Raw genomic sequence first — 24089 nt, forward strand, 5'->3', positions numbered from 1 at the left:
TATTAAGTCAACCTTTGCACAACACAAAACAATTAACAAACTGAGAAGGAGTATCAGTTTGGCATACAGTTGGCGTTTAAAGAGCACCCTGTAAGTGACAGGTGCAACAGCAACAATACCTGAGTGAATATGAGATTCTGCTTCATGTGTACATGTATGTATTTCATACTTACATAGGAGAAGGGGCAATAAATGCATCAACTTCTGGTCCTGATACTACTGGGGTCCCCTTCCATGGTAAAAAGACAGAAAAGCAAAACAAGGGAAAGTACTTCACAAGAAAAGTAAGGAGATTTAGGGTGGCATACAGTGTTAGTTACAATGAGGTGATAAAATAAAAAATAATACAAGAGTGGGCCTATGCTGTAATGTTAGAAAATGTTTGAAACAGTTATAATAATCTTTATTTGTAAAACACAATACATGGGTGTAAAATTTTACATTAATCCCCTTAATTTTAATATTAATCTTTTGTTAAATTAGCAACAGCAAATACACTGTTACTACTTCTGTGCTTCGGATCATTTTTCTCAGTTAACATTTACAATGATTGTTTTTGCAGTCACTCTGAACCAGAGCATCTTAAAAAGCAAAGGTACATTAAGTGCATATGGTCACATGCACAACAGTAGAATAATGCAGAAAATGTGAGACCAAAGTGTCCATTAGAACAAGTGGAAATACAGCACACAGTGCTGCAATAACTGATGCCTTAATGAAAATACAGGGTAAGTGCTTCAATAATCAATTTTTTTACAGCTAGTGTCAAACTATTGCTATAAAAAGTCAATACTTCAGGTATAAAGATGTCATCTGGAGAAGAGTATCTTCAGTCTGGTATGAGAGATGGCCAGTGACAGTCATCCTAAGCCCTGTAGAAAGCTTATTCTACCATATGGAAGTCAGAACAGACAGGGGAGGCTATGCCTGCATTTTGAAACAAATGTGAGCCATTACAAGTTGCTAGTGGTGTCAAGATGTCAAGGACAAGACATACATTGGAATTTTGTGAAGTTGTAGACCAGCCAACAATCAGCACTGTGGTTGTGCTGCAGTGGCTCCATTGTACAGGCATGCTCAGAGAGGAGACAGTTGCCTGCGGTGCAGGAGAAAGACGACTAGGATCTGGATCAGCAGATGAGTCGAGTAGGTCATGAGTAAGGGATGAATTCTTCAGATGTTGAAAAGAAATTCAACTCAAAGGCTAGCAAAAACCATTCAATCTATACAATAAATAGCTAAACCATTTTTTTTGTTATTCCCCATGCAAGTTTCCTGTCACATTGAATTGTAGCAAATCCTCCCACTTCCCTAATACCAATAGTCTGTCCTGTCTCAGTCACATACATTGCATCATGTTCTGCCTGTAGCGATTTCTTTCATCGTAGCCAGCTGCAACTTGGCTCAGTTCATGTGAATGATTTCATGTTGAATAAAGGTTTTCAATGCAGCATAAATTTAGCTGCATTGAAATGGTTACTAATGTATTAAAAGGTCATAAAAATATGGGGATGCATTTAATTTTTGCCACTGGCTTTATGGTGTAGTGTTATTAGGTTTCATTTCCACTCACACTGACAGTGAATCGAACTAAATCTTTCCTGATATACAATCACATCAGCACATGTTTATGTGTATGCACATACATGTAGCTTTGCCAGGCCTCTCTTTCACCAGTTCATCTGCAAAGTGTGATTATAACAAATGTAGCTATACTACAAAAACACATGATTTCTATAACAACATATTCCATCTACAAAATGACAAATTACTTATATGCACAAAAAACAAGTGAATACAAATGACAAAATATGTCTGCCACTCAGGATTGGCATCTCCAGAAAAAACACTCTCAGCGTGCAAGCAGGCCAAGCTACTCACATGCACAAGTCATATATTTTCCTTGACAGTATATACACGTTTGCAAAAACAGTGCAACCAGAGTACGATTATGAATGGTACAGTTTTACCCACATTACCACACACATACTTGGCACTATTCCAGAGTAATATTAGCCTATGTTTCTTTCCGAGTTGTTTCGTCATTTTAGTATGCAAAGAAAATTTTATTTCAAAGTTGTTACTGGCTGGCATTGTACTGACATAAATACTTAGGCAGACTTGATTGTGTAGCAATGTATGTACTAAAATATGGAGAATTTAATTTGTAAGTGTGACTAACTTGGTGCATACGCTGAAAGAAATTTAGATGTTTTTGATAAAGTATCAATTCAAAGACAGGATAAAGGCTTTTTCATCAGGTATAGTTCCACTGAAAGTATTATGGGTAATGAATTCTATGTAATTTATGGTTTCGTACACATTTACATTTTCATGTAGAAGTGCTTTATAAAGGGCTAAAGCTATCAAGACATTTGTGAGTTAGAAAAATTGATTCTGTATATACCATATTTTTTATTTATTCATTTTGAATACCTTATTTGGACAGCCACCAAGTAATACTGAATATTTGTATAGTCATGCATATGGCAGATGTGCAAACTCAACTCTGTTTGTCAGTTAGAAATAATAAACATACTGCTTGTAATTTGTACCTTACTGGCCTTAACTCTTCATAAATCATATAAACGTTAGCCTTATCGTTCACTGCATTTCATTTCTGCTTGTATATTTGAATTATATCCAGCGCAGCCAACAAACTTCCCTCTGTGGGTTAACAGCAGATTGTCCAGAGATGTCAAATCCAAGTAAGAATTTAACAGCTCAATAAAATGAAATGAAAGTTGGAACAAAAAAAAAAAAAAAAAAAAAACACTCATACAAACTGTCCACAGGACAAGGGTTGGGAAGCTAGGTAAGCTAAGGGACTACAGATGATACAAACATAACTTAATTACGATGCACATCAACACAAATTGAATTTGAAAAAGGCTAAATCAAGCCCATGTTTAATCAAATTCCCCCAAAACATCAATCAGAAAATGCAATCTCTCTAAGCTCCCCAGAACTCCTTTCAATTAATGTTACTATCCCTGGTTATTACATAGAAACATTACAATTATCCCCCAGGTTCATTTTCTCAGTTCATCTACTACAAAATACTGAAAGCATGTTTAATTGAACAAGACATAACAGAAAATACAAATAAATTGGTTTAATACATTTTGGATTTGATAAAATGGAAATTGCACAGAATTTACAGATTTTTAAATTAAGATCCAAACAGCTGGTAAGATTTGATCTGGAAGCTACTTGAGACAAAACAAAAAAAAGTATTAAATAGTTATATTCTCCAGTTTAATACAATGCTATTTATAAGATATAAAAAACCCATGGCAGTGCACAGGACAGTTTTAGCTTAAAAATCTGATGCACGACCAGTCTGGAAAGTCACTCATTGTCAAGTACCCATCATGCATTCCTCCAGGCATTATGTGCGCTGCTGGTAACAGAACACACAACTTGGATTTCAAAAGTTCTCATCCTTACATCAACTAAAATGTTCCATACTCCTCCGGATAAAATATATTCCTCACAGCTCTTCAGTCATAATGTAGTGCAGTGTAAAATATTATCCACACCACCTAGGAAGAAAGAGAAAACCTTACATTTAGTAGCATGTTCTTTTATACTGCTACAGTGCAGACAGAGAAATGTAAATTTCCATTATTTACTTTAAGCACCCATGTAATTTTCATAGTTCACTGAGTAAAGTATTAAAACACATCCTTTCCGTGTAAGATATGACATAGTATGGGATGTATGTTAAATACCATTTTTCTCTGAAAAATATTGTCAGTAGTTAGCCTGTTTGCATGTAAAGCACATCATTTATAGAAAAACCCATAGTTCCCAAGATTTCTGGGAAAAATCCACAAATTTGACAATGAGCCCTTAGGAGAAATTCAGTTGGACTCACCAAACATTAAAAAATCACATCACTAATTTAAAACAATGCCTTATAAATGACCATTAAACTGGCTCTGCACGAACAACATCTTTTGGTGATAATCAGGCTAGGTCCGTTCAGAGTGTCAAATTTCAATCTTAAAGCTATTTACATTCCTTTTAATACAAAATTACTATTAAAAACATTTTTGATGTGCCTATTTTATATCTTATGTAACAATGAAGTACAAAAAGTTGCACCATATTTGTTCTTTAAATTTTAATAGCATGGTGACCTATAAATATTTTCTATTCCTACGCTTAAGAAAATAAATATTCCTGGCTGAATTTGTGAGATAAATATTAACCTTTCCCTGTTAACAACACTGCACACAGTAGTTAGAAAACTTTAAGACCATTTTCTTACAGCACTAAATTATTTCTCAAACATTCTACTTGTCACAATACGACATGAATGTTATTACATGCAGTCAAAAGTTTAACACAAACTAACATTTCTCACTCTGAAAAAGTTTAGTTTTTCTGGGATGTTTTCATTTCCTCTTCATTTCTCATTGGTTATCTGCAGCCCTCAATAGCAACTCCTTTTATAAAGTAACAAAAGCTATGAATTTCTTGGTCAGCAATTTAAAAGCTCTGACATGCAAGAACTTGGTCCTGATGGCAAAATCAACTCCATGGTTGCAAAGCCATTCATAAGCCTTAGGTTCTTACGTACTAAACCTTAAAAATTAAACCTCCTGATTCTGAGATAGGAACTCACGATTCACTAAATGTTTATAGCCATCGATTTCTTACATCACTTAAATATCACCTAAATCAACTTTAGACAAATCACACCTCACTATCCATTTCATTCTAATCACATTGAAAAATGTATATGTGAGAGGAGTAGGTACCAGGAATAAAGCAAAGGAGGTCATGAAGCCCTCTTTGGTTAGTTCCCATGTTCCCCCGTATTCCTCCTCATCCACCTGCTGGAAGCTGCTGAAGTATACGTACAGGAGGCCAGCGTTGATGATGCAGAATCTGGTGAAACAAAGATGGCATTTTCTTAATCCGTACCTCCAGACACCCTCATTCAGAGAGTTATTTCATACCAAATAAAAGGCACAATGACATCACTTCCTATTTCACTGTACTTTGTAATCACTGAATACTCTTAACAATATCCACTATGTATTGGCAAAATATATGACAAGGCAACAACCATAACAATAACACAGTGGTATTGCAAAAGTCAGTGGAGAAAGTCAGATGGCAGTATAACCTAAGCAACAGCTAAGGTACTGAACTCTACCTTTTTTCCCTCTTGCATGTAGCAGCCACTAAAGTCAATCAGTACAACAGTACCCAATCAACCAAGATCTAAGGCCCACACATTGGCTAAAACTTGTGCAGGTTATATAAATAAATCACTGTTTGATTCATACATGACCATCAAATTCTGTGGTCATTCTCTGAAAATTCAGACTTTCACAAAGGATTGTAGAATGCACAATGTAACATTTTCATAACAGGTCTTTTTTACTGAGTGGAGAAGACAATGCAAATTTTGAAACCCATTCATGCAAATGGATATGGCAGCAATGGGGAAAGACACAGCATATGACAGCAACATCTATGCCATACTGTACTACAGCACTCCAACAGGTTTACCTATGAGCGGGGCATGCACTTGCTCTTACAGTCCCAGGACTGTACAATACCACATGATTCCCTTCCTTGATTTTTTTTTTTATACAAATCTGCTGATTCTAGGTCTAACACAGATGCTTATCAAAAGACAGTTTGTACCAGCCCTCAAAGATTACAACAGCATTCTTCCACTGCAGACAGTCTGTCATAGAGCAACAGGAAGTGCAAAGCGACCAAACGCATTTTAATCATTACCAATACCAATACACCATACCACTAAAATCAGTACAAAATATGCGAGTTGTAAAAAGACCAATCTGCGCATGCTTTAAATTTGTAAATTAGGTTACCTTTTTATGTCCACAGAAAGTCTGTTTACACCAAAACGTGATACTTACATAGCTATTCCCAGAAATCCTTTCAAGGGCGCAATTCCCCAAATCACTCCAAGGACAACAGCTATGACTTGCCGAAACCAGTAAATTACATCTAAGAATTCATCCTGTAAAAAAAAAACAAAAAGATTGTTTTCCAGTCAAGCGTGTCTTATGTGAATCAGGCTCCAATGTTCCTTTCTGTCAGGTGAGAGAAGAGGAAATTAGTCGATATTGTAAGTTTGAGAAGTCCTGGGGCAAACAGAATGGAACACTGCCCCTTTTACATTTACATTGCCCCATATTCTTCACTTCACTATGTTTAGTTTCCATTTCTCCTTTTCTTGGTCTTCTTTCCACCACTTGAACAACCTACTGTTAATTACCAAACATATCCTACTGTACAAACTGACGTTCATGATAAATAAACGGTCATCATCCAAGGTACACGCATGTTTGAGGAAATGAGCAGCAAGGCTTTATCCCCTTTACATGCAATAGATCAGTAAGCATTGCTGAATTAAGAGTACAATAAAACACAGTAATTAAACTAGTCTAGCTCTACTGACCATTTCGCAGACCTTTATACAAATGATTTTACCATTTTTACAACGCTCTGACGATTCCACTTGTGAGATGGATACATTGCAGATAGCTAGCTAGCCAACTGCTCTATAGCAAGCCTAGCGGTCCTAACTTCAAGAATCCGCCGGTTCAGGTGACTGCACAAGCGTAACAGCGTGCTAAAAGTACACCGATTATACTTTTGTCATTATTGCATTACATATAGCACAATATTAGGAGATTGGGTGGGTGTGTGTGTGTGTGTGTGTGTGTGTGTGTGTGTGTGGAAGAATGCGAGGTCGTACTTTATAAAAGGCAAATCGCACAAATTGGACCTTTAGCAAGCAACGCTATCACGGCTACAATGAACTTCTGAAATAAACAGAATCATAGGCCAGTGGCGTAAATGAATAGCAAAAGCAGAGTTAAATACTGTGGCTTCCGAGCTAATCTTCTGCCATATTTTGAATTCGACTGCTGTACGGCTTGCCAGTTTACCCAGACCTGCAAATGTGAAATTACGTATCTAACAAAATCAGTGGCTGTGGGAGTTTGTGGGAACCCTGAAAGCTACTTAGCCAACTAGCTACCGAAGCCTGGACAACGTCTCGAACTTCAAACCTGTCAGTAATGCATTAACGTCACTTAGCTAGATCTACTTAATCCTGGCTGAACTGTTAACTACCAGAGCCGTGTAGTGTGGAGTCAGCTTGCTGTATAAACCTGCAGACCTTCTTATCAATACACAAAAAATACCAACCTTCTCTTCCCATACGGCGTTGGAATTGAACACTTTACTCCATGTGGACTGTTTTACGGCCCCATTGGCGAGATGAACTTCTTCTTTCTTTTTTGAGTTGCTCGTCATTCTCCGCGACGACAAATCGAGTCTCAGACACGTTTCAGAAACGTTGATCTTTTAAAAGATACAGTAGCCCTTGAAGTAAACCACACACATTCACCGCTTTTTGAGAAAATATTACTTTCACAGAGCGGTTCCTTTCAATTTTATTGCTAAAATACCCACGCTCAAAAATCACGCTTAAGCTCCACGAAATTCAAGCACTTCTGAGCGCTGACTCTACAAATTGATGTCGGATAGTGTGTCTTCAACGCATGCGCTGTAGAGATTGACCTCGTCCTAATAGCCAATAAGAAGATGCGACGTTAACGCGCTAACCCAATAAGTGTTTGTCTGAGGACAATTTAACCACTGCAGAATGTAGCTTAAATGCAACAGCGACATCTACAGTTGGAGTACTCCGACAATCGGTTTAGACCGTCAACGGCGTCAAATGCCGAGTCTTAAATCAGGTGTTTTATACGCACCTTATCGCTACCTGAGGACAGGTAGTCGAAACACATTGCTGCCGGTGTATCAGATTGTGTTTATAGTATGTTAACAGATAAAAGCTATTGATAAAGTACTATATTAGTATATTCTTGTATTTTGTTTCGTCCGTCTCACCAATTCAGAAATAGCTACCCCATAAATTTTAGCTTCTGAATAACAACCTAGCTCTCATTTTGACAATTTTATTTCTTACGACCTACATCTGTGCACATTATGTTTTTTTCTGCTCTGGATAAGATGCATTTACAAAGCACTGCTACATTCTAAGAATACATAACAAGGAAAAACGTGATTTTAGGCCTACAATAATAAAATGAGAGATGAAAACCAGACAACCTGACAGCATGTTAAACAACAGGATCCAGATAGGATGAACTATTTTATTACATAAATAATATTTTAGCTGAGATTTAGTGGGTGTTTTTTGTTTCATTTTATTTTACAATGCAACTACACGGTAAGACATCAAGATAATTGTACACATAAATAATAGTGCTACATGTCAAAACTTTACATTTTTAAGTATCTCCCCCATCCACCCTAAATGGAAAAAATCTTCCCACGTTTCTTTAATAGAAATAAAAACAATAATATGTACATATATATTCTTCCATTGGGCAATTTCATAGGATATGTTTTAACTAAGCCTACTATCTGTAGGCTATCTTACATGTAATTCTGTTATCACATAAAGTTGAAATTCAGTCCTGAAATCATTAAGTTGGTAAACCCAGATTTGGTCAAGTTTATGATATATGGAATTTGGGTTATTAAGTCATTAAAATTTGAAGGACAGCAAGTCAATTTCAGATGTCCAGATGTTAGCAGGATAGAGCAGGTGAAATATCCTTTTCACATCCTCAGCGAGCAAGTCAAACGCAGCTGTGGAGATCAAATACTGCATTCAGAGACCTACAACAGAAGAAGCATTGGGGGGAAGCAGACCCTTTGGACCAAAAGCTGATGTAGGTTGTCCTCCATGGGAGATTCGCTGAATTTTGCCTTGCAGAAATTCACTGATCTGTGCTGGAGTTAAAATCATATTTCAACAGTTTCAACTGGTGGTGAAAAACATGTAGGAGGATGAATAGAGACAAAGGGGGCTCTCACCCCCATTCAGAATTTATTTGAATGTACAGCATTTGTATTTTGTAGTTTTTTATTTTTATGTACAGTAACCATAGTAGTTGCCGTAGTTACACAGCCCCAAATGGACAGACACAGTTTATTATGGTAGTATTAATACATGGCATACGATGGCGGGGTCGAATAACATGAACAGATTATGATGGTGTTCTATACTGCATTTCACAATGAATAATCTATTTTTTCCACATACATTGTGAAGGAAGCCATTCGATAGTTTAAGGACCCTTGAGCCCACCACATGTTTTACCTTTCGGAAAAAAATGCTGTTATTTTTTATTTATGGGAACAACACACTCAATAAATAGGTAGCAGCTGTGTCAATCAACTTCCTTTTAAGTCTTTCTATTACCTCATACAAGGAATTTCAAGCTGGTTGCTTAATACTAACATTTATGAAAAACTTTGATTGGCTGAATTGTGTTCGTCGTTACTTGCTTTTTCAATAGTTACATATCACAACGCGAGGTATAGACGTCAAGCTGTCCAGATAAATCGACGGACCCCTCCATGAAGCAAGTTATCATTTCAAGTCATATAGTAACTTTCAGCTGTTGCGTTGCACGTGTGATGGCTTATTTCACTGTACAGCAAGTTTAGAATTATCCAGGGGGAGGGGGTTCTATTTCTGCTGCCCAAAACAAACTTTACCCCTCTTGAGCCCGGCACATACACTGCTCACTCAGATGAGAGGGCTTTGCTGGTGGGTGACGCTTTTGATCACGTGTTCTTATCCTAGGTACGTACGTCGTATTTTCTTTTCCCTTTTCTTTCTGCTCAGATCGATTCGAAATAAACAAGACTAACGAGACTATTGTACCTTGTTGTAGTGGCCACTGTAGGGCTTACTACTAGCTATTACCCACGGTAGTTCAAGAAACGGGGTCCTCCCCCTCATCGCAACTGGAATATACAGGAGCCCTATCTTATGTTATTTATTTATTTATATGGCTAGCTACCTATTTATTGTTTGCATTTCCTTTCCCCGGAACAAGTGAAAGGTAAGTTTAGTTTCTGTGTTAATTAATGTTGCCCGCTATTGGGAATTATCTAGTTATACACCTTTTCAAAGTTGCGTTGGCTACGTAGCTCGCTTGTTAAGTTACATTTGCTCTGGGGCGCAGGGCAGTTTAGCTAGTGTAGCTACATGGAGTCGCCGGAGTAAAATGGCGACAGTAGGTGGGGGGCGCGGAGTCTAATTTTTTGGGAGGGATAGTCCCCCCCCTTGAGATATGTAACCATCATAGAAAGATTGTCGCTAGGTAGCTTACGTTAGCTAGCGAACAAACAAGCTAGCCAAGTCCTGTTGTTATTTCTGCAAGTAATTGAAACTCCAGCGAAACAGTGGCATCAGCCAGATTTACTACCTAACGTTAGTCAACGTATGTACAATTTTAAGATTTTAATAATTGGTCTTATTTCTGATGCTCGCACACACCACGCTTCTGCTTTAGTTAACGTAACTAGTTGCTTTTGTTGTATTAACGTAATCTGACAAAGGTAACAGGCTAGTCAAATAACTTGTCGAAGTAGTTCCCCACTGTATCCATATGTCCAATTTAAATTAATATATTAATGTTACGTACAAGGGGTGTAAATAGATAGCCATATTAACGTTAGCTAGCTAGCGAATTAACTATACAGCTAACACGCTAGTTTAGACAGCTAGTCCATTACTCAGTTACCATCACTAAGTAGACTAGCTAACGTTACCTCTCGTTAGCTCTCTTTAATTTGTTTGAGGCACATCGCTAAAACCATAAACCTTATGCAACTTCGCTAGCTTGCCAGTTATATGGCTACATTTTATGGTCGCCTTTAGATTTAATATCTTGCCATTCGTTTTCCCATTGTGTTTTAAGATGGAAAGGATATGAGATTTATGAAAAATAGGCAAAGTGCTACCAGCTTGTAGTATTTCAGTTAACTAGGTAGTGCAGTTCTGAGATTTGATGATTTGATTTCTCTTCCTTTGCGGCTCCTAATTTAATAAGATAAATTATAGCCCAGTTGTAAGAAGAGCTGATAAAACACATAGTTCTTAAAATTGATCATTTGATGTACTAAGCCATTTATGAGCCTTAACGTTGACGAACTTCCCCTTATATGTCAACACTGATGTGCTTACGGTCTCTGTGAGTACTTTTGAAAATCCCTCGAGAACGAGTCTTATTTTGCCTAGTCTCCGCGTAACTGCACTATGTTGGACTCTATCCATTCATTCATCAACCAGTCTGTCACAAAATTATAGCCCACGTGTTGCCTTCACCCACATCTATTAATGGTAACAACTAAGAAAGCTTCACGAATTAAGATAACTGATTTGGTACCCAACTTTGTGCATTGGAGATATTTATGTCCCCTCAGACTTATGGTAGCTTTACCGTTTGACCTGCGTGTAGTACTTAAAATAATAATACCCTTTTCCATTAGCGGGTTGTACAGTGAAATTCAGGGTGTCATTTTGCACGTGTCTCCCCTGTCTGGCGGTTCTGCAGAAAAAAACATGGCATTTGTGCCCCCTTAGCTAATCTGGTACTATTTTACAGGAACCCAGTCTGTTGGCATACAACTGTGTTGACGTACAATTTAATGACGTCAGATACGGGCACATTTTAATCATTATAAATTTCTTAAGATAATAAAAAGATTGAATTGACAGTTAACTACACTAGAAAAAACAAATCATGTGTTCATAGTTTTGCGAAAACTATAGCCGCTTCTGCAACCCAACGGCTAAAGCTTATTGAGAAAAAACTGAGCGTACTGCATTCAGTTTCCTGAAACTATAGCATCCTCCACACTGGTGTGCAAGGAGGCAAAGATTTAGAATTTGTGTCGTCATTTGGTTAGGCAGTAACTCCAGGTGGTCCTGGGTACTATGGTGGAGACGCATGTTACGCTAAACGTGGAGACTTTATACCGTTCCCGCTCACCATGAAGTTACCCAGCTATGTCATGGCATGTTAATAAAGAAGGGCTATAAGGATAGAAAACAAGCCACACCCAACCAGTCAGCCTGAGTCTTCGAGTTCACTTAAAGGTACCTCAGTCAGTTTCCATCGTGTTTTTGACAGAGTCACTCTATTTGCCTTTTCCCAATTGAAATTAAAAGGGCATATCCCTTCTATATGGATTCCTTGCTGTCAAAAGTCATGCGCATTATTCACAGTGGCGATAACAAGGCAAAGTTGTTTGTACACATACAAGTCTAATAGGGAAATAAGCTGTACTATAGCAATTATATAAATTAAATTTACAAGTCGAAGAGAATACATACTAATTTATTAACATGACTTTGTCAGGTTTGCTTTAGAGGATCTCATTTGATCCAGCTTGCAGCCAGTTGTTATCCACTCAAACTGTATGCAGTCATCATCCCTTATTGCAGAGTTGCTGTTCTTCTTGGCAGTAGAATTGTTTGGATGGTCTGCTTATAAAAAAAAAAACTTGAGACTTGCCAATTAATGCTATCCAGATCTATTCCTTTGTGTAAAGTGACAACAATTATCAAAACGTTGCTTGCTAAATTTTCTGAAAATAAAATTTGTTGGAAAGTCAACGTGACAGCGTTGGAATACGGGAAAGGTTTTTATCATGAAATATCATGATATATCATGAAAAATGCCCCTTTACATATTTAGGTTCTGAGACGGCCACATCGTCTATTGTTTGTCATCAGTATTTTTCTGTCAGTGCTCGTGCACACTGTAAGCTATCTTGAACAACTCTTGCAAAGTCCTTCCTAAGGTCTGTTCTGAAAGCTTTAATGAGAGTGCAGATGAGGGAGCGAGTCCATCCGTCCTGAGCCAACAGGGTTTGGTCTGCAGGAGCTGGCATTGCAGCGCCTCGTTGGTTAAGAGGCTGTGATGTCAGCCATTTTAGTTTGGACAGCACAGCGCACGGTGCTCCGCCATTTTTTCTTTTTAACAGAGGTTAACGCTTGAAGTGCTGGCTACAAAATTCTGTCCTTCCCTCACAAAACACCATATATATCCTGTAAACTAGTCTTGTAATAAAGGTGTAAACGTCAGATCTGGAAGATTTCATTAAGCTTTAGGCTGAATAAAGCAATGGTCGGCCTGAATAAATTAAAGCTGAAGACAAAAGCACCCATAGCCCCAGATGATTATCTGATTGAAAATAAAATGGCTGGTGATCAGTGATTTGACAGGCAGTCAATCAGAGGGAAAGGGGATCAGTGTCACTGTGCTGTAGCTTGAGGTTTGCCCTGTGCTCCAGAAGGTGGCCATCCGCACAGTCAGAACTGTGTTTACACCAATTACCAAGTGAAAGAGAGACCAGCCCATCTCCCCGGTGAGCTGAGCCGGTCAGTCACACAAATAGAACACGCAGGGCAGGGCTCCGGCCAGCCAGAGAGGAGACCGCTATCCCACCGCCAGCCACACCTAGGAGATATGTGCGCCGCGTGAGCCACCGAAATAGGACTCGCGCCGGGATTCGAGTCGCCGCTCGCAGCGGAGTGCAGAAAAACAAGCCCGCGAGAGCCAGGAAACCAGTGGTGTCGAGGTGACTTCAGCATGTCTGTGAGTGGGAGAGAGCATTCAGTGCTGGGTTGGGTTGGCTTGGGGGGGGGGGGGGGGGTGTTGAGGGTGGGGGGGGGGGGGGGGGGGGGGGGGGGGGTGGTTGCCATAGGGATGGTAACACACCAGTGCCGCCACCGACCCGTCTCCCAGCGGACCAGGCCAAACTTGCCTGGGAGGGAGAAGGATACAGAGAGAGAGTCGGGAGCCCTGTCTAGAGTGCTGTGTAGACAAACAGAAAGACAGATGAACAGGCACCACCAGGCAGCACAGATCAGGGTCGAGATCCAGGCTGCACAAGAGAAAAACAGCCACAATTTCAGCACTCTTGAAATTAGTCATGAAGGCAAACTGTTTTGAAGGACGTCTCAGTTGTGTTGTTGCTATAATTAACACACAAACGCATGCTTTTACTGGCAGACTGATTTAAATATAGAGATATAAAGGACTCAGTAAGTTTGCTGTCAGGACACAACATGCCCTGCATTACATGGGATTTTCTTCTGAAAGGCTTTATTAAAGGAATAACAGTAACTGTTCAGTCTCATTTCCCTGAAAAAGTTACATTACTCATGTTTGGATTTGTAGCTGATCCATTCTCATGATTTTAGTGTATTTAATGGACACATCTCGCGGATGTTGCATGGTCATGGCATGTTTTGGTATTGTGCATATTGACTTTGACACCATCACCCTCCCCCCGTCTCACTCTCTCTCACACACACACACACACACCTGTCTTTATTTATTTGTTTATTTGACATCTGTATCCAAGGCAATTTATTTAGCTTATGCTTGTTTTGTGTATTATTTCCTAAAGACACAACAGTCAACGTTCAGATCCATACCCCTCTGTTTTGGGGTCCCGTGCCCAAACCCCTACTTCATGCTGTTGTTTGCTTGGCTGCCTACTACTCACGTATTTCAAACACTGGTAATGACATGACATGAGTATTATTTTTTATGCTGGAGATCTCTGAGTGCCTTACGTGACTGGATCTCAGCATGCTAGCTGTAGCTTTTCCCGGACTGTCCACTAGCAGCTCAGTTCAGAGCGGAACATTCCAGAGGCTTTTGAATGAGCTGAGGAGGAGGGGATGGAACGATTGTGTGTGATTGTAGTGGGGAGGGGGGGGGGGGGGTGTCGGGGTAGAACATTCCTTGCTGAAACACCTCACTGCTTCCTCTGCAACTATTCACCCCCCCCCCCCTAAAAAAACCTTCCGCCCAACCCCCACAAACTCCCCCTCCTCCCTCAGGCCCAGAACCATGTGATGGATGGCAGACGCCGCCCACCCCACAACCTTTTGTGCATCTTGGCAAGGCTGCACCCCCTTATGCTGAACCGAGTGGCAGTGTGGCTACAGCATGACTTCCACACCAGTGGGTGATTTTTGCAGGCTGAAAAGAAAAACAAAAACAAAAAAAAGTTGCGTTCCCTGATGGTCGATAGCATCTTCCACATTATCCCAGTTGTCGCCATGCACCTTTGCCCCTTCTGTGGGATCGCTTAGCAGACCCTCCCTTAAGCTGCATGCGCTGTGTTGTTTTAGCATGGAGATGCAGCATGACAGTGGCGCCGTCATACATGAATTGTAGCAGCAAACTTTGGTTTGGGAGTCCTTTAAAAAAAGGCTTTAGGGCGGATCTCCCAGCAGCAGAACACTGCACTCCCTCTCTCTGCCTCAAATAACTACTCCATCTCTGCCTGCTTTCCTGCTGAGAACAAAAATATGTTTTTGGCAGTATTTAGGGGAACGAAAGGCATCAAAAAGATGAGTGAGATGATAAAGATAAGCAGTGGCCATTTTGTAAAGCTGTTCTGAAAGTTTTACATCCAGAAAGATTTAGACAAGTAGGATGATGGTTATCAAATGAAACTCGCTCTAGATACTGAGCAATATTGGCACTCAGTGTGAGCTACCTGGCACATTGTTTAGTTCAGATCAGCCGGCATATTGGAGTCTGGCCTGAAGAAGAGGGCTTTCTGAGTCTGCATTGTGCATCTCTGGAGTGTCCGCTCTTCTCATCTCGCAGATAATGTGCCCTTTTTAACGTGTGACCTAATTTTACTTCCTGCTTTCGTTTAATGTTTTCATGCAAACCAAGATGTTCAGACTATTAGCGCAACCTGTCTTTTGGCAGTTGTGAGCGTACGGAAACAGCCTTATAGGACCAAATAGAGCTGCTCACTGCTGTGTTTTAGCCCCTGCTATACCAGGTTTGGGGTCTATTTTCTACCCTTCAGACTGTTCTGTGTAGTATGTTGGGCCTTTATACAGCCCAGATTTGTCAGCAAGAACAGATCCCTGGACTCTGAACGCTAGGGTTGTGGAAATGAACCCCACATGGGGCCTAGTAACAAGGTACAGGAGTTACGATTCAGGCAAATTAATAACATAGAATGTGTAAGGTTTAAGGGTGTCTGCTAGGCAGTAAAATAGTAATATGTCTGTAGTCCTGTATGTATTTTTATGGGTGCACGACACTGCTGCTGTTCACCTGTAGTAGTTAGACGATGGGATCGGAAGCAGGCAACTTGCCTTTCTACCCACTTAAAGGGCTGTTGGAGTTCAGAGAAGAGTTTTGTTCTAAACAGGATGGGAAGTAATAGGAATTAGTCTGTAATAAGCTACTTCAAAAAACCACCGATACTTCGTAAACACAGACTGGCAGTGATTAAGGAGATGAAAGATAAGTACTATAAAGCTCCCAAAAGGCCAAGTCCAGGTGACGCATGGGGCAGCTGTGTCCTGTGTCGAGCGACGGAAGCTGCCTGTACCTAACCCCCTCTCGTGCTTGCGTTCCTCTGAGGGTTAATGGCGCGCTGATTAAATTTGCCATGACCTTTCTGGCAGAATGAATGAATGTGTCTGGATCTGGCAGACCAGGATTAGAGAGCAAGATGGCGCTGACCTAGATTTTTGGCTGGAAGGTGGCCGTGGGGCAGTTTCGAAGGCCGCTACGGCCCGTCTGGGGGGTTTGGCGCGGGACTGCTTGTTGTGCTTTATCTATGGCCGCAGTGAAAACCAGAGGCTGGCCGATGATGGCCGCTGAGACAGAGCTGGAGAGTCCCTTTGTCGTTCGGCCAGAGGAGAGGGAGCAGGGAGGGACAGGGGACGGGCGGGTGGGGCGCACGCTAACAAAAGGATGCCAGCAAGAAGGCAACCCATTGGTTAGGTTCCCTCAAAGTCAGTCACCTCTCCAGAGGCGGCACCCTGAGAAAGCTTTTTAAAAAGATTAAACATAATTAAGAAATGGACAGCAGCCAGTGGTTTGGTAACATTTCGTGCAGCGAGGCTAAGATAAACAGGGAAAGCGCGGCCGAATGTACTGAAATCCCTCACATAGGAAGGAGGCTGTGTAGGGGTGTTTTAAACAGAGGAAAAGCTCTGGTTCGATGGATATGCAGATAACAAAAGGGTGGTGTTCCATGCAAAAGGCTGGAAGTATGGTGGAGGCGAGTGGGCAGACTGAAGTAGAGCGATCAGCTGGCAAAGGTTGGCAAAGGTAAATATACATCACATGTAATGCCAGAAAAACATTTCATATTAATGGTACTGTAGGTGATTACTAAAATAATTCTTATGGGGTGAAATGGTAAGCAGAATTTTCCCACAATTTTGGCATCACTGTTGTTCCTAGAGACAGAGGTGCCATTTTGTTCTGCCCTCTAAAGCACAAAGTGCTGGAAGATTCTTCAACATGAGAAAACATGCAGCCTACAGAAGGTGGTGGGTTGATTCAGATGCTGCCCTGCCAGGCAGAAATTCTGACTCAGAGCTTGCACATTGTACTCTGTCCCTGACATACCCTGATATTTGAGATCACAGCCAGGGAGGGTAAGGCCAGTCACTTTCCTACAGCCAAACTACTTTTATTAAATTAATAGTTCTAATAGTAGTGCAATAATAGTGCTAATTCTTTTTCTACGCATTTGATTTTCTCTGAAAAATAATATTTTGACTCTCTGAAAAAGATGGCCAGTTTCATTAATCAGCATAAGAAACCAGGGACCTTACTTATCAACATTTGTATAGAATTACTACTTACTTTGTTCTCGCACATAAGATGTGTGTGATTCATCAGTTATGTGTGTATTTGCACATTTGTAGGCCAGCGTTCTTGATAAGTCCTAAATGTTGTAAAATTCTTATGTACACACACTGGTGTGTGATTTTTTGCACGCACATACATGCTCTCACGCACACATAGAAATATACATTATCTATGACACAGTGTCATATATGGCGAATCATATCCTGTGAGGAGTAAGGTACAAATTGTAGATCAAGTGTGTAATACAGTTGCCTTGGTTGAAAATACAATGGGGGTTGAGTTAAAAAACAAAAAAATTATTTGTATTTCAACAGTGTGTGAGACTGAGGTAAAAATACTGTTTGGCAGCGCTATGAATGCAGAATCCGTATGTAACATGACAGCCAAGCTTAAAGAGATTTGCACAGTCATGAATGTGACCATGAAGGCTCTCGTAAACTGTTGATGCTTAATCGGAAAATAAAAGGCTGAGTTGGTATTGTGCATCTTTCATCTCCATAAGGATTTAAATTGGAACTGTATGTGAATACTACTGTGGTTTCAATATATTATTTGGTAGTGAGGTTGTACCCGTAGTCTTACATTGGTGCATTGATGTTGGTAATGTCATGCAATGTTTGGATGGCAGCCTCATTGAGAGGCTGTACGGGTGGCTCTTTCAGTAGTGGATCATCTCTCCTCTTTTCCTCTGGCTTTCTATGGACCCTGTATATCTGAAGAATGTTCTATCCCTGACCTGTCCACAATTTCCCTGTTAAAAGTGTATATCCAAAAAACCATAGCACCTGCATGTCTGGAGGGATAGCATGACTATGGAAAACTGGTCTCATTAATTGTAGGACAAAATCATTGCATATTGAAGGTAATTTCTGCTGGTAATCAGTAGCGATTTGGTAGCTATTCCATGTTATTCTTCTGTGTTAGCAGACAGACACAGGCATGTATTGTATTTTTTCAGATGTATGTCCTTTTGTCATATAGACGTTTTCCTGATAAATTGTTGCTGCAAACACAGTTTTGTCACACACAGAGATCAGTTTTCAAAAGGATTAGAAGTTACATGTCTCCCCTGCAGTAACATCTGTCAACCACAAGAAAATTATCTGAAGCACAATATGAACATTTCTGGAGATTGAAGCATTCTCACATCACCCTCTCTGTGATAGATTGCAAACTATGTGTAAAGGTGCTCCTACACACAGTTTAAGATGAAGTTTGTGCATACCCTTGGTTGATAACTTGGTGTTCACTTCTTCCAGGCCGCTCAAAAATGCCTTAAAAAGCCAGCAGTGTTTGCAGAATATTCTGGATGCACATGATGGCAGTGTAATATTTATGTTATATTATTCATACTGTTAGTGAGATTATTTCAGTTAGTTTACCTACACTTTTGTCCACTGCAGATAATTATTTTAGAATGATTTATGATGAATGCTCAATAACTCTTTTTTTTTTTTCCATCTGACCCCTAGGTATCTTTTCTGCTAATTAAAACGCACCTGAATTGGGTTTCCTGGAAAACGCCTCTGAGGTCACAGAAGGTCATGTGCCCACACTCTCCCATACCCATGGCTGGTGCTTGATGCTGGGAACTCCAGCTTTGGATTTTTTGTCGGACTGCACGTATTTTTGCGTCAGGTGTCTTCGCACATCCCTCTGTGTTTTTCAAAGCCATGGCCAGCAAGAGGAAATCCACCATCCCTTGCATGATCCCGCTAAAATCAATGCACTTGCGGGAAGAAGTAGAGCGGGAGGGGGGCCTACCAGACTGTCTGCCGCACCCAGGCAAGGATGGCGTATTCCCCTCCGTGGAGGACTCATTTGGACAGGGCTCCCAGGAGTTAGCTGAGTCCTCCAGGCCTGAGAAGAGCAGTGTCCAACAGGAAGGGGGCACTTACACTTGCAGACCATGCAATTTCGAATCCCAGGACTTAAACCTTTTCCTGGACCATGTCTATAGCAGCCATGCAGACTTCCGGGCAGAGCCAAGCTTCTACTGCTTGGATTGCAGCGTGTCCACCGCAAAGTTTGAGGGCCTGGCCCTGCACAACGCCCGTTGTCACCCGAGCACCGCGGCCACCACCCTGCAGGTGAAGAAGAGAGACAGGAGGACCATGGTGGAGCAGAGGTTAGTCACGGGTGAGGGGTCCAAGGAGTCTGAGATCTCCATCACAAAGACACCCATCATGAAGATGTTGAAGGGGAAGTCAGAACCCAAGAGGATTGTCGTGTCCCACATGGTGGAGGAGTCGAGCCTGGACTCTATCACCAGCAAGGAGGTAGAGAAGAAAGACACCCCCATGGTGACACATGTGCCTACCATTGTTCACAATGGAGCAGCCAGTAAGGTCACTCTCCCGTCGGCGATACAGATCGTGAACAGTTCTGGGACTCTGCCTGTGCTGAAAACAGCCATCACCCAGGTTGTGTCCATGGTGCAGAACCGGACCCTCCACCAGCAGTCACCCATCATGGCCTCTTCCACCTCCACCAGCAGCTCCAGGAACCTCCCAAAGGTGATGATCCCGCTTAGCAGCATCCCCACCTACAACGCTGCCATGGACACCAACAGCTTTCTCAAGACCTCCTTCAGCAAATTCCCCTACCCCACCAAAGCTGAGCTCTGCTACCTTACTGTGGTCACCAAGTACCCAGAGGAGCAGATCAAGATCTGGTTCACAGCACAGAGGCTCAAGCAGGGCATCAGCTGGTCGCCAGAGGAGATCGAGGACGCCCGCAGGAAGATGTTCAACACCATCATCCAGACCGCTCCCTCTACGCCCCAGCAGCAGCCGCAGCCACGACAGACCCACCACAACCCTGCCCAGCACACCATCACCGTCCTGCCTGCCTCCCTGGGTCCCAGTGGCATCCCCCAAATCCTGCAGGGCAGCATCGTAGGGCAGGGAGGGGTGATCGTCACCCAGCCTGTGGTGGCCAACGGGATCCAGGTCAGCAGCGCCCCTATGGCCTTGGCGGTCACCCCCAAGCCCCAGACGGCAGCTAAGCCTATGATGCAAGCGCGACCCGCCGCTGCGTTGGTTGCCGACAAGGGAGCCAGCGTGGTGGTGGGAGCAGTCGGGAGCAGCAGTAGTGGCGTCAGTGTTATTAGCAGCAGTAGCAGCAGCGGTGCTAGCAGTGTTATCAGCTGCAGTAACAACAATATCACTAGAAACACCAGCATTATTACCATTGCTGGAGGCAACAACAGTAGCAGCAGTGGCAGCAACACTGTCACCAACACTAGCAGTAACACTGTCAGCAACATTGGCAGTAACATTGGCAGTAACACTGTCAGCAACACTGTCAGCAACAATGCCAGCAACAACAGCAAAAACAATAGCAACAATAACAGTACAGCCAGCTGTACTAACAGCACAGGCAGCAGTAGTAGCAGCAGCAACAACAGCAGCAGCAACAGTGGCAACAGCAATGACAGCAGCGTCGGCAGCAACAGCAGCAAGGCGGCAGACTCACAGCCGCCTGTCGTCAGCACGAGCCACAGCTCCCGAACTCTCCCCAGCACTTTCCTGGACCCCAGCTTCTACAAGAACAAGAAGTCACAGGAGCAGCTGAGCACCCTCAAGCAGAGCTTCAACCGCAGCCAGTTCCCCGGTCAGGAGGAGGTGGAGCGGCTCACCAAGATCACAGGCCTGTCAGTCCGGGAGGTGCGCAAGTGGTTCAGCGACCGCCGCTACCACTACCGCAACCTGAAGGGCTCGCGTTCTGCCGCGGGCGGCCCCTTCAGCGGGAACTCTCTCCTCGACCTCACCGACAGCTCCGCCTCCACCGAGAGCCCTAAACCCAATCAGCACCCACAGAGCCCTCCCCCGCAGCAGCAGACGTCCCCACCCACTCCCTCGCGCCGAGCCCCGCGGCAGCAGACACCTGACTTCACCGCCATCCGCTACAAGGAGCGGGACCCCCAGCAGGTGCGTGCTCTGGAGGCCAGCTTCGCCCAGGACCCGCTGCCCTCCGAGGAGGAGGTGGACCGGCTGCGGGCCGAGACCAAGATGACCCGGCGGGAGATCGACGGGTGGTTCTCGGAGCGGCGGAAGAAGGTGGCGGCCGAGAAGAAGAGGGAAGAGGCCGAGAGGGCGGAGGAGGACAGCGACGATGTCACCGAGAAGGACGCTGACGCGAAATGCAACACGCAGGACCCCTCACAAGCGACATCGCTGAATCAGAATCAGGTCAAAGAGGAGAAACAGAAGGAGGACGCCCCCGGCTCCAAGCCCAAAGTCAGCCCCATCAAAATCAACCTGAAGATGCTCAAGGTGACAGAGTCCAATGGAAAGACAGAGTCTGAAATCAGCCATGCATCACAGGCGGGGAGCCCGACGACACCACCCCCATCAACCTCCAGCCACGGAAAGAAGACACCTGACCCATTCCATTCGCTCAAGCAGTTTTTCACCCACACGATGTGGCCCACCAGCCAAGAGTATGATGAGCTCGCCGCCAAATCCGGGATGCCGCGAGCAGAGGTGGTGGGCTGGTTCGGGGACAGCCGCTACGCTCACAAGAACGGGCAGCTGAAGTGGCTGGAGAGTTACCAGCAAATGGCGGAAGAGGAGAAGGAATTGGAGGAGACCAAAACTGAGGTACTGAAGGCCCACCTGCTCCTCCATGGGAAGCTGGAGGAGGAGCAGGTGAAGGGGCTGGCGGAGTCCAGCGGGCTGAGTGAGGAGGACGTGCGGAGGTGGTTCGTCACTCGGGCACCCACGCTGTCAGAGAGCGAGAGGGCGGAGGGAGCTGGCAGCGTGGACTCAGCAGCGCCTCCACCAGTAGCTGCAGCCACATTACACCAGGACCAAAGGGTGAAGGAGCCAACTGAACAAACGGCTGGCAGTCTGGTCTCGAGCAAGGAACGAACGCTGGCTACTGACGCGCAGTCTGCAAGCACCAAGCAAGGTGAGTTTTTAGTGGTTTGTGGGTTTTGGAGCCGTGCAGGGTAGCATAATTGAATTTTGTTAAATGTCCAGCTTGCTTTAGTTCCAAAAAGTAACCTGTGGTAATTTCATATTAGAAAGTGAAAAACGCTTAACAGCTTGGAAAAGTGGCATTGAGTGGAACAGATGGCATGTAGGCTGACTTGATAAGAGTGCCTTATCAGTTAAACCTGGTTTGGCTGCATTTATTATGTCCCGCAGAATGCCTCAAATTGAAAAGATGAACCCATCCAAAATGTCTTGTACTGCCTGCTGGTCACCCTACCTAGCTACAAGCTTGAAGTTTCATTCAGCTATATCATTCAGCTTCATGCTGAAGTATATTGGGAACTTTTTGCTTCTAGTAGACCTTGATAGATTGCCAAATAAGCAGAGCATGATTGTCTTGTCTCTGTGGTGTGGAAAGAAAGCTACAGGGAGCTGAGAGAATAAATAGTATATTTCACGTCCAGGTAGGCACGCTTCAGTGTAATTCAGTTTGTCTGGGCCATTCTGTCAATATTGTATGATGAGTGGGTTATTTTTGTATGCAGCTAGAAATACTAGCTAGAGATTGATTGGAGTCAGTCAGCCGATGAAAAGTGGGGCTTGTCCCTGGAATTATCTTTTTTAGAGGACCCTTTCCCCCTGCATGTGTGTATTGATGACTGTCCCACTGCAATTGTGTGTTTCAGGGACAGACTGAGGAAAAATGACCAGCGAGCACGAGAACATCTGGGGTTTAAAAATGGTCTTTATGGGAAGTGTTTGCGATGGCGGCAGACGTGACTGTAACAGGATCGTTGGACCCACCCCCCTACCCCCCTCCAAAGTCTCTTTTTGAAAGAGTACCAACGGGGCCTCCGTCTCAGCAATTTTTGTGAGAAGCCTTTTTTTTTCCAGGTCGGCCTGCTGCTGACAGAGAGCATGATGGGAAGAGGGGGGGCTGGAGCTCCAGCTCCGGCCAATGGGGAGAGAGCACACAGCAACAAGATGGATATCGACCAAGCCAGTCCTAACGGCAGGATCACAGGATTGTTGAAGGAAAGGATTTTTCATGAAACTATGAGGTACAGGATAGGAACAGCAGAGGGGAGCTCAATTCATGACTGACATTACAAAGATGTCTAGGATACGTTTCTTGTAATTTCTTACATTTCTAGAAACCAGTACTTTGGCACAGCTGTTGTCCATTATCTTGGATTTTTTTTTAAATAAAAAGGAAATCACTGACTATCAGTTTTACCAGAATTCAAGCATACCTAGGCCTGTTACCATTTTTACAGATCTCACTATTTGCAGAATAAAATGACAAGATGTGAGTGAGTTTCTTTTTTCCTATGTCATTTTTAAGGCTATTACTGAACCCCCATCTCCTATAGAATGGTGCATGTAATCAAATCATCATCTAACGTGACCACTAATGCACAGAAAATGAATCAGCTGGGCCAAAACAAAGTAATTGTTGAATAAGTACTTTATTTAATTCTCAGGCTTGAATATGTTTCATATGAAAGGCAAAATTAAATTTATACTTTAAACATTTTTCCCCCATAGCTTAGGCACATTACAGAAAGGCTTTGTTTGTAAATAGAACGTCAGTAACAAA

At 42.7% G+C, this 24089-nt stretch overlaps 2 protein-coding genes across 4 annotated transcripts; one reads left to right on the top strand and one right to left on the bottom strand.

The window, feature by feature from the left end:
- Positions 1 to 2757: 2757 nt before the first annotated feature.
- On the bottom strand, positions 2758 to 7552 carry rab5if (RAB5 interacting factor). The gene is made up of 5 exons (XM_036534091.1): positions 7474 to 7552; positions 7207 to 7362; positions 5907 to 6010; positions 4770 to 4899; positions 2758 to 3545 (listed from the first exon to the last, which is right to left on the bottom strand). Exons 2-5 carry the CDS (start codon positions 7312 to 7314, stop codon positions 3504 to 3506), a joined length of 384 nt encoding a protein of 127 aa, XP_036389984.1. The 5' UTR covers positions 7315 to 7362; positions 7474 to 7552; the 3' UTR covers positions 2758 to 3503.
- A 2086-nt stretch (positions 7553 to 9638) lies between these two features.
- Positions 9639 to 23839, top strand: zhx3 (zinc fingers and homeoboxes 3). Of its 3 annotated transcripts, none has more exons than XM_036534103.1 (3): positions 9639 to 9685; positions 19022 to 22463; positions 23176 to 23839. In XM_036534103.1, the coding sequence occupies exons 2-3, from the start codon at positions 19223 to 19225 to the stop codon at positions 23184 to 23186; spliced, it is 3252 nt and encodes a 1083-aa protein (XP_036389996.1). In that variant the 5' UTR covers positions 9639 to 9685; positions 19022 to 19222; the 3' UTR covers positions 23187 to 23839. The 3 variants fall into 3 exon arrangements, with proteins under 3 accessions (XP_036389996.1, XP_036389995.1, XP_036389997.1); XM_036534102.1 differs by having other exon boundaries at positions 9653 to 9947; XM_036534104.1 differs by lacking the exon at positions 9639 to 9685 and adding an exon at positions 13431 to 13493.
- The last annotated feature ends 250 nt before the right edge of the window (positions 23840 to 24089 follow it).

Source organism: Megalops cyprinoides, chromosome 7 (genome assembly GCF_013368585.1).
Source record: "Megalops cyprinoides isolate fMegCyp1 chromosome 7, fMegCyp1.pri, whole genome shotgun sequence".
Lineage (NCBI taxonomy): Eukaryota > Metazoa > Chordata > Actinopteri > Elopiformes > Megalopidae > Megalops > Megalops cyprinoides.

What these genes read in the sequence shown, in the direction of transcription:
- rab5if (XM_036534091.1), bottom strand. Translation starts at nt 7,314, where the DNA reads ATGACGAGCAACTCAAAAAAGAAAGAAGAAGTTCATCTCGCCAATGGG. An exon ending in ACGCCGTATGGGAAGAGAAG is followed by an intron (nt 6,011 to 7,206) that starts GTTGGTATTTTT and finishes TTTTTTTTACAG; the next exon opens with GATGAATTCTTAGATGTAAT. An exon ending in CCTCCTTTGCTTTATTCCTG is followed by an intron (nt 3,546 to 4,769) that starts GTACCTACTCCT and finishes CTTTCTTCCTAG; the next exon opens with GTGGTGTGGATAATATTTTA.
- zhx3 (XM_036534103.1), top strand. Translation starts at nt 19,223, where the DNA reads ATGGCCAGCAAGAGGAAATCCACCATCCCTTGCATGATCCCGCTAAAA.